Source organism: Haliaeetus leucocephalus, unplaced genomic scaffold (genome assembly GCF_000737465.1).
Source record: "Haliaeetus leucocephalus isolate CR32 unplaced genomic scaffold, Haliaeetus_leucocephalus-4.0 Scaffold160, whole genome shotgun sequence".
Classification (NCBI taxonomy): Eukaryota; Metazoa; Chordata; class Aves; order Accipitriformes; family Accipitridae; genus Haliaeetus; species Haliaeetus leucocephalus.
In genome coordinates, this window is record NW_010972596.1 from 7,811 (window position 1) to 18,266 (window position 10,456).

At 44.5% G+C, this 10,456-nt stretch overlaps 1 protein-coding gene across 1 annotated transcript in view; it reads left to right on the top strand.

Annotated features, from left to right (window-relative positions):
* THUMPD2 (THUMP domain containing 2) overlaps nucleotides 1-6,551 on the top strand; it is a 9,285-nt gene extending 2,734 nt beyond the window's left edge. The window contains 6 exon segments of the mRNA XM_010562519.1: nucleotides 896-948; nucleotides 1,255-1,342; nucleotides 1,967-2,038; nucleotides 2,678-2,783; nucleotides 4,563-4,680; nucleotides 6,236-6,551. Coding sequence (XP_010560821.1) covers nucleotides 896-948; nucleotides 1,255-1,342; nucleotides 1,967-2,038; nucleotides 2,678-2,783; nucleotides 4,563-4,680; nucleotides 6,236-6,551 — 753 coding nt within the window.
* Nucleotides 6,552-10,456: the final 3,905 nt, after the last annotated feature.

The following is a 10,456-nucleotide window of genomic DNA, read 5'->3' on the forward strand; positions in this document are numbered from 1 at the left end:
CTTGCTTAAAGCACCCTCCATGGTGCAAGCTGTCTGGAGACCTTGGAAAGCACTCATTGCTCTTGACAAGTTGTTTCTCCATCCCTGTGCTTGGTGTATGGAAGCTGCTCTCAGTACTGATGCTGGCAGGTCTGAGGCCTTCTGTAAAAGCTCTGAGTTCATCTACTGACTCTGGTTTTCCCAGGCTGTGCATCAAATATGGCTTTGTTGAACCTCAAGTGAGGCTCTTGTTCTTGTCCAGGTTTTTGCTCTGAAACCATTCAAGTGCTGAGGACTGGGATATTGCAAAAGCATCATGTTTCTGTTTGGGCTTCCTGGGGAGGGATTGCAGGCATGCAAGACCTGTTGAGGAGCTCAGTCTTCCTTTGGGATGCTCTCTGTGGGACAGGAGGACAATTTCTTTGAGCTACCCATATTTCTGGAAAAGTTACCCACGTCTGCCTTCCAGCTGAAATGCTGCTTAGTGGCACTTGGGTTTTGTTGGTTTGTTGGTTGGGTTTTTTTAAAACAGCCTATGTGCATGAATAGCTGAGTGCTAGTAGCTAATAGACAGTGAATAATCTTCTCGTGGTCAGTATAATTGGTCTTATAATTAAAAATGCCCATTGAACATTACAAAAATTGGTTCCCTTGAAGATTCAAGTGCTTGCTGATAGATTCCTGGCTGATAAAATCCCTTCCTAGCTTGCTTAAATATTAAATCCTCTTTAAAATGGCATTCAGATTACTTAGTGTGATTTCTTCCAATTAATCAGAATTGTCTAAAGTGTGCAATTTTTTTCTTAAAAACTAGGATCAGAAGTTCATAGAAACATCTTCTGTGTCTCGTTTAAATGAGTTAAAGCTACTGTCATGTCAGGTTGAGAGTTTCTAATATTATTTTTTCCTCTTTCAGATCTTTGTACATCCTAATGACATCGACTCTGTGGTGGGGATTCCTCTTTTCAGGTAGGCATTCTCCTCACCGGATTTGTCTTGGCAGTATCAGAACAGGCATAATTTCTATATAGTCTTGCTGTCTTCTGTGAGTATTTATCTTAGGGTTTAATATTCACTGGACTGTCACATTAGTTTTGTGGTCTGTCTGGAGCTTATCTGAGCACGTAGGCCAGACTTAGCAGTGAGTTATGGATAAAAGCAGACTGTGGTTTCTATCCGTCTGCAGATCTGTCCAGTTCATTTGTTCTTTCATATTACATGGGCTTTTCTGGGTAGTTGTACTGTTATCTTACATTGATTTTTTGCTGTCTCCAGGCTTCCATTGGCAAACAGACAGTATAGCAAAACAGCAGGACTGCCGTCAACAATTGCTTGGGCCATGGCATTTCTGGCTGAAGTCAGTGTAAGTGAATGTTCATGGTAAACATATAGACTCCCGAATGAAGGGGGTTGTTGCTGTTCATCAGAGCTGGAGCTGGAAGCTTTGTAGAAGTGTGGTGATTTTAATGCCCCATCCTCTAACGCATGTGGACAGGTTTTGCCTTATCTGTGATCAGAGTGTGCTGTCACCTGCCATTCAACCTGATATCTACTGTAATCCCAGGTCCTTCTCAGCAGAGATGTTATTCCTTGCATGAACATATATGTCTAAATGGCAAGATTTTTTCACTGTTCAGGCTTCAAACCTTGTTTGGAGTCAGTCTCCCAAGGGAAAACAGAAGCAAGTGTGATGTTTTCCACAGAGTAATTTGGTACCAATATCCGTCTCCAGTCCAGTCGTAATTTGTTTCCCTAAATGTCACCTCAAGGCTGAATGCATTGATGCATTGCCTTTAGTGAAACTATTAATGCTTTTTACTATACCCTCTTACAGGGTAAGTTACTTTGGCCTGGTAAACCAGTGATTATTGTTACCTACACTGGATTCAGTGGGCGTGTGTAGGTGATCAGTACATCCCCGAGTAAGCTTTGTCCTGGGAGAGGAGTCTGTCTTGCTTGGGATGCAATAACCCCTTTATTTTTGTAGTCTGGTGCCTTTGTGCTGGATCTCATGTGTGGGCTAGGAACGATACTGCTGGAAGCTGCCAAAGAGCGGCCCGTAAGTATCACAGTTGCAATGGGCAGGACCTTTGCAAGACGGTTTGTAGTTGCATCAAGAAAAATCTGTACAACAGTTATACCAAAGTCCATTACTGGAAAGCTGGAACCAAACTGGTCATTCTAGACAGTTGTTAAAAGTGTTTTAGTACAAATATTCCTCCACAGGAATGTAAAACAAAGTCCTACATACTTATGCGGGGGGGGCGGGGGGGGGGAGGTGTGCTGGGAGGCCTGGATTTATACTGCGGGGTTTGTGTGAGGCAACTATGGACTTCTAAAACTGCCTGGACTTATCCTGGGAACAGAGGTGTTAATGGGACAGTACAGTCAGTTGACAGTATTAGAGGCAGCATGGCTGTCTGTAGCTAGCTGTGGTCTTGCTGTTAGGACATAGCCTATATTTCTGTAAGGTACAAGCGTCTTGAGCATACTAGAACATGAAAGGAGTGAAAATAGCACATTCTTTCCCTGTTCCTCTGTCTTCTGGGTCTGTGTATTGCTCTGTGTAATGGCAGTAGATCTCCCAGCAAGGGGTTTGTCTCGGAAGAGCTGTGCAGCAAGGCAGTTCTGAGAAGGGTTTATAAAATAAATACACCTGTTTGTCAACAAAATGACTTTTCTCTTTTTCTCTGAACAGGAAGCCTGTTGCTGGGGTGCTGATATAAGTGATTCACAGTTAGATGTGAATACTAGGACTGCAGACTTGATGGATAAGATTGAGTTACTTAAAGATTCTGTGAAAGATATGTCTGTAGGGTTTCCAAGCGAGACATACTTGAAGTGGTTTCTGTCATTCTGGGATTGTACAGGTAGTGTAGGTTCTCTTGAGGTGATGTGTAGTAGAGCCAACTCTCAACAAATAGCTCACTAGTGACTCTGTAGTGCCAGTGTATGTATAACTACTTGTTCTCCCCTCCCCGCCCCCGGGAACTTTGGCAAGAATAAACTCAGCAGAAGACAATGAAAATAATAATAATTGTCAGACGTGGGCAGTAGTTGTCTGTCTTAATGGTAAACTTGTGAATACCACAAAGAGTACATACTATGTGACAGTTCTTTGTGTTTAACGGGAACACAGCAAGGACAAATCCAGATAAGATGTTGCTTGTAACTTAAATGTACTGAATGAGTAATAGTGGTGACTCATTAAGCTCAGTTTTGAATTGTCAATGTTTTGCAGTAGGAATATTTTAAATGAAGATGCCTTTCTCCTGGAAGAGGGAATCTGTTTGCTCTCAGTTCATGAGCTAATCTGGGGAGAAGGTAATAACTTTACGTCCTTATTCTGGACCTCAAAGCCTCAGTCTAAATTAGTCCTATATGAAATTCATGATAGACAAAAGCTGGGTGGTTTTGCCCTGCGTGGATGGTGAAGTATGCGTATTTTTTTTTTTACCTTGCAATATTTATTTCTTACCAGAATGGTAAGAAATATTATTTCTTATTGGCATGAATATGTATAGCTTTATTTCTGACTTAAAAGCTGTGATTGGCCTTGGCTTCTAGGATAATGGAAGGTAGTTTGATGTCAAGCTTTTCTAATACTGAATGAGTAATTAGTGTCTTTGTTGATGGTCAGAAGGTGTTATTTCTGCATATTTTGAGAAGGACTGTAGGTAACTTGTCCTTCCATTTGTAGATAAAATTGTCGTGCTGCAAGTGTTGATCCAAGGATGGTCCAAGAACCATCTCCAGCTAGTTATGGGAAGGCTGGTGTAGAATCACAGTGCAGGGTTTAGGTGGGAAGGGACCGCTGGAGGTCTTTGGTCCTGTAGTCTGCTCGGAGCAGGGCGAAACCCAAAGCTGGGTCAGGTTGCTCAGGGCCTTGTCCAGTCAAGTTTTGAGCAGCCTGAGAGATGGAGAACCCATAGTCGTCCTTTCACATGCTGGCTATGCTCTGGGCAGCACAGCCTGGTATGTGGCCGGCCTTCGTCGCCACAGGGGTGCAGTGCTGCATCATGGTCAAGAGAACTGACTATTCCCAGGATGCAGAAGCTCTGGGGAGATACTGCAAAGACACGAGCTCCGACAGAATCCAAGTGATTCTGCCTGTAACTGGATTCTTGTGGGGGAGAAAAGGGACACGGAGAGAAATTTAACATGTGGTTCCTTGCCATTCATATGTGCGTATCTGAACATCTGCGCTAAGTAAAGTGCTTGCAAGTTTAGCTCTTTTGCATTTTGCTTGTAAAGATGTACTGTGTGTTGAGAAGCAGCAACTAGTTTGGAACCATGCACTCCCCTGTTAGGATAGTCTTACTCTCATACGACCAGTAACGAACATATCACCAGTAACGGGGAATCTACAAGCTAAACCACATTCTCATGCATTTGTCCCTTCCCAGTCTGCATTGGGTTGGTGGCTTCATAGTGCTATTTGTGAGGATAAGTACAGAGGGAGCTATGAATCTGGGTGCATAATCCATAAAAGAGCTGGCAGGCAGTTTTGTAAGGTGAATGGGGGCATAGCTGCTTTTCATTTTTCACATAGTCAGACGTGAAGACCTGCCTTTATTCTGCCACATTGCCATTGCCTTCAGAAAGCTTTGACACTGTGATTTCAGATATTCTGTTTGGGAAGACGTTCTAGACCACAAAAGACATACAGCTCTTACTGGATGTTCTCCAGGAAATGGAGAGGTATGTGTGGCCTCTGACATGCTTGGAGTTTGGTGTAAATGTCATTATGGTTTGCGATCCTAAGTGTTCAGCCAGCTTCAGGTTTGCTTTATTCCAAACACTCTCCAGCTGTGTAATCTGATCCTGTGCAGGCTGTGAAAGTCTGAGTCCTTTACTTGTCCCTTAAAAAGGCTGTTGTGACTTGTCTTGCAAGCTCCGGAAGTGCTGATGGCGGCACAAGCTGACAAGGAATGAGACTGTTGTGTGAGGCACACTCACAAATATTCTTTATGAGGCACAATGGTGACAGAAAGGAGAAAGGGGAGAGGATGACCTAGACAAACTTAAAGTATGGCCAGGCAAATAAAGCAATAATCCATTCTCAGTTCAGGTCTGCTTGTATAAAAATCATAGGCTTTCCTTTTGGGTTCCCAACCAAGCTTTTACCAGCCTGCGTTGGCAAGTAGAATCTCAGACCAGAAAATGATGGTATGCATTTTCATTTCTTTTAGTATATACTGGCATATCCAGCTAGCCACGTGGTCTGCTTTTACGTGCTTCCTTTTTATCTCTCACCCTGTCATTTTGTGGCAGAGTTGAGTCAAGCTAAAAGTGGGCTGCTTCTAACAGGCAGTTCAAACCATCTGCGCCTTTATTTCATTTCCTGGCTGAAAACAAGCACTTTCTGTAGGATTGGTCTTCAGTGGGTGTTGATCTTGCTCACCCAATGCAGGAATGTGGTGGGAAGATGCGGAAGAAGGTGAGATAGCTTCACAGAATGGCAGGGCAATCTTAGGTCAGCTTACGCTGACCATCTCTCCCTTTGGTCGTGCTTCTCTTCTGGTCTTACTTGCTCTGTTGGGCCATCCTAAGCAAAATATTTCCTTGGGAAGGTGGAGGAGAGGAAGGGACCATTACCATGAGAGCTCCACCAGTAAGACTGTTCAATCCACCTGCTGTGAACAGAGCCAGGATAGCCTTTTTTTTCCCCTGTTTCAAAGCCAAGTGTAATGTTTCCTCATGTACTAAGAAAAATGGATTGCAAACAATGGTTAATTTTCCTCTGTTTCCTGAGTTTGAAAGGCATTAAGGATCAGTGGAACATGGAAAGGACAGACCTTTTAAAGTTTCTGAAGGGAAAGGCCAGCTTCAGAATTCCCTCACCATCCTGAGAAGCTCTTGCTGCCCTGGGAAACTGTTCCTTTGCAGACTGGTGGGAGGCTCATGCAACCCAAAAATGGGGTTTGAAGGTGATACTGCCCTTAATCCTTGGAATAATACCAAGAGCGAAAAAAATGGGTCCATATTCCTTGCTAACCCAATGGAAAGAGCTCCTGAGGTCAGAAACGTTTGGGAGTCAGGCCCAGTTCTCCAATTTAGGAAGAGTTATGATGATAGGGAATTTAAATTCCATTTGGAGATGTGGCTTACTGAGTTGAGCTACGACCCTTAACATGCTTAGGTGTTTTATCAAATGCAACTGGCACCTGAAGTGTCAGCAGTGTTGAGTTCTGCACAGATGAAAGAATGCTAGGCAGGATGAACACCTAACCTTTATTTTTCCTGCAATTGCCAGAGTATTTTGTGTGGGAGGGAGTATTGTATTGCTACTGAACCAAGATCTCCGTAAGCACATGGATGGCATTACCAAGTGTGGTGAAAATGACTCTCCTAATGCCTTTTCTGGTGGCACAAGTGAAACTGCCATTGCAAAAGCCCTGAATATTGATGGGAATTCTTCCCCCTTAGCGAATGGTGTTGAAGAATCCTTTCTCAGCAGCAGACAGACATGTTTTGGGTCTCTGGTGCCAGATGGCATCTATGGAGTTAGTTCTGGAGAGAGGGATGCTTTCGTATACAAATACAGGAAGATTTCTACTGCTGGGACTTAGTAGCTTTCTTACACTGTGCCTAAGTGAACTTGAATCCTGATACACTTGAAAAGCAGCATGGCAGTGATCTGGTGGAACCCTACTGATTTGAATGAACACTATGCCATTTGTTAGCTCACCTCACTTTCTTTGGACATCCTAAGGCATTGCTTTTCTCTCTTTGGTTTTTAGGAGAGGTGGAATGCTTACTGGCATTTCAAATGTTTTTACTGTAAAATATTGTAATGAGACAAGAGTCCTCAAATCCTTGTTTAGGCAAAGTCTTTCAGTATTGGAAGGAGTTTCTTTGGGAGAGAAAGACTTCATTTGCAGAACTGCAAAAACAAATGTGGTAATATTAAATGTAAATGGATTTTCACCTTCAGTTTAGAAGGCACATCTTGTCTGAAGAAGTCTCCAGCTCTTTTTGAAGGCTGGATGTATGCCTTGCAATATTACTTTAAAGCTAGTTTCTGGTGAGTTTGAAGTGTCACTATTCAGATCACTTGGAGCGGAAAATAAACTATTTTCTGTTTTAATTCTTTGCAGCATTTGCATGTGTCTAATGGGTATCCTTTAGCTTTTTAGGGTGAAGAGACTTATTTCTATCAACAATGATGCTTTTCCTCACTTGGTAATGTTACTCCAAGGGCACAGTGTAGAAGATGGAAAAACTTGCCAAGTGGATGAACAATGAAAAGTGACTTCTACCTGCAGAGAAGCACATGGGAAAATTCTCGTGAAAAGAGAGAGGTCTTAGCAGTTCTTTTAGTCTATGCAAAAGGTTTTGGGGGGGGGGGGAATAGTCTAATTCAAGGCTTTCCTATGGCTGCTGAGCTGACAGAGAAGTATTTTTATAGAGAATTACTGCAGATTGCTTTCAGTTGCTATTTTGGACAAGCATTTGCAACTCGGCAAGCTGGGATGGACTCGTGCATTGTGTTCCTCTGCTATGATTAGTACGGAGATATGATTAATAGTGTGTTTGGGGTTTGGGTTGCGAGGTTGTTTTTTTTTTTGCTTTCTTTTGTTTTTTCTTGATTCTGACAGGGTGCTTTGTCTGGGTGAGGGAAGAGACTTTAATGTTAAGACTAATTGTATTTCAAGAAACTAAAACTTGCTGTTGTTCAGAACTGCTTGTGGACCCCCCCCAACTTTATACAACGCTGAGGTGTCTTTTCAATACAGTTGTCACACCTGTGGGAAGGGGCCTCTTGTGACCTCCAGCCTCCCCACTGGAGCAGGCCTATTGCCAACGCTAGATCACGTCAGCCGGGGCTTTCATACACAAACACAGGGAGATCTCTACTGCTGAGAATCAGTAGCTTTCTTGCACTGTGCAAGAAACCCCCAAGGATGGAGATCCCTGCCTCTCTGGGTATGTGTCTTGGGAGACACCACCCTCCTGGGGGAGAAGCTTTCCTTATGTGTAAGCCTCCCAAGCTGCATCTGTGGCTGTTGTCTCTTGCTGCATCGTCTGACACTGCAGGAGTTTGGCTCTCTTCATGCCTCTAACTGCCTTTTAAGCAGTCACAGACTCCTGGTAGATGCCCCCCTCCCTCCTTTTCACCTGACAAGCCCAGCTCCCTCCCCTCACAGGCGCTGTGCTCCAGGCCCCTAACCCTTTTTGCAGCCTCTGCTGGCCCCTCTCCTGTTTCCCCACATCCCTCCTGAACTGGAGGGCCTAACGCCAGCCCTGAACAGAGGGAGTACAAATTGTTCTTCTGGCTCTGCTAGCCATGTGGCTCCTAGTGCAGCCCGTTTGTCTTATCTGTGATGGGACCATGCTTCTGGCTAATGGTCAGCCCATTGTCTGCTGTAACCCCAAGCCCTCCTCAGCAGGGCTGCTGCCCAGCTTGAATCTCCTGGCCTGTCTGAATGCACGGGGCTGTGTCACCCCACACAGACAGCTCTGCTCATCTCCTCCTTGAACACCACAAGGTGCTACTTCTCAAGTTGACTGAGGCTCCTCTGGGCAGAAGTTCTGCCATTCACTTAGGGTAGCCACCCCCTCAGTTTAGTGTCACCCATGGCTATTTGTGCTCTTCACCTGAGGTAGAACCAAGTTAAATCTTCTTGGTGATATATTAGATGTATAAACCATCTGAAGAGAGTATTTCTGCCTTGGTCTGTGTATGACAAGACAACCACGTAAACAGGTATGAGCTGACTCCAACAGGACCTAACTGTTTGCTGAGAGACACTGCTCTGTGCTCCGTGGTGAAGCCAAGCAGAGAAATGCAGGGAAGGTTGGCCCCAAAGCTGTGCTTAGTGCTGACGCTGGTTTCTCCTGCCATTGCTTCCTGGCATCTTGATTGCTCCCAGATCAATTAATTGATCTGTTGGGGTTTGGTCTACTTTGTATGATTGTGTTTCTCAGCCTACTTTGGCACTGACTTCTTCTGCTGTCATTTAATTGATGGTTATTGCGCTAAGGCAATACTTCTCTGTTTCACCACCCTTACCTCTCACCCTCCTTTCCTTCCTCTCCCATCACTTTGCCCTTCAACCAACCTTTCTCTCACATCTCCCTTCTTCTCTTCCCAGCTCACAATACTCTGTATCTGACCCTTTCCCCCCACCATTCCCTTTTGTGTTCATCTTGTACCATCCACCCTTACTGCAGAATTGGCTTCTGTGATCGCTCTGCTCCCTCAGCAGGGTCTGCTCCATTCCTGACAGAGCCTGTGCCCTCTGCAAGGCAGCCTGGGGGACCTTCCAGGGGCCTGTCCAACTCTTTCCCTGTGCCCAGCAGGTGTGAAACACTGCTCTGGCAACGATGGATGTATGGATGCCATGCATCAAGGGCAGCAGTGGCTTTTAGGTGACGGCAGAGGATTGTAGCTTTGGTTGAGTTGTGACAGATGCATCAACATAGCACTGAAGTCTCTTAATTGTGGGGACTGACGGGCTCTGTCAGCTTGAGCGCTGTCTGATAGATAGCACGGCGCTCTCATCTGTTAACTCATGTATCCCTGCCATTAAGCACTGGAAAATACAAATCCGCTCCTTTTCTTGCATCTCCCCATCCCTCTATTGCTATGGGTGGGTTCTTGGCCCAAACAGGAGAGATTTTCTGGGGCTCTACCTCCAGCAAGCTGCACTGCCCTGTAGGGAAGCTTGCTGCAAGCACTGTCCAGGCTACGACCCTCCTGGTTTATGAGTTTTCTCTGCCTTGCAGGAGATACCATTTCCAGGCTGTGAAATTGCAGTTGACACAAATGTTTTTGACAGAGGCAGGTATTTTACTACAGATACTGTAGCTTGACAAATGCCTCATAACCAAGAGAGCATCCAGGAATGGGCAGGAGTAATTTAATCTTTCTCACAGTGCAGCTCGGGTTCTCAGAATGGAAATCCTGGTTATTTACAAATTACACGGGAACTTCATGTACAAAGGATACACAAAGAGACACAGATACACATTGATTTAAAAGAAAAAGGTCTGTGTGGGCATTTTGGAAGGAGAGGGGCACCAAAGCCTTCCTTTAGGGTCAGATGTGGAAGGTGCTGAAGTAAATCATTCTAGATGATGCCCTGGGGAAGGGGGTATAATTCTGACTAGGATTCATTTGGCAACAGTGCTTTTTCCTTAATTTCTTTATGTACAGATCCTTGAAAAATAGAAATAGCCCTAAATTATTACAGCAACTTTCCTTTCCCTTTTACCTTCCAGTGCAAATATCTTCCTCCGCATGGACTTGGCATGCTGAACTGAAGCATCTGATACGGAGCCACCTCCATCCTCTGAGAGCTGTCTCCTTTTCAAATCTTTCTGCTGGGCAGCATGGAAGAACAGCTTGCTGAACCAGTAAAACGTGGTGGTCAGATTTTGAAGAATCAGCGTTTTGTGCTTGGAATCCTGAGTTGAGTTTTCCCTTCACTTCTGCTTCTTCAAGTAAGTCCTGAAAAATACTGTTCAGCCA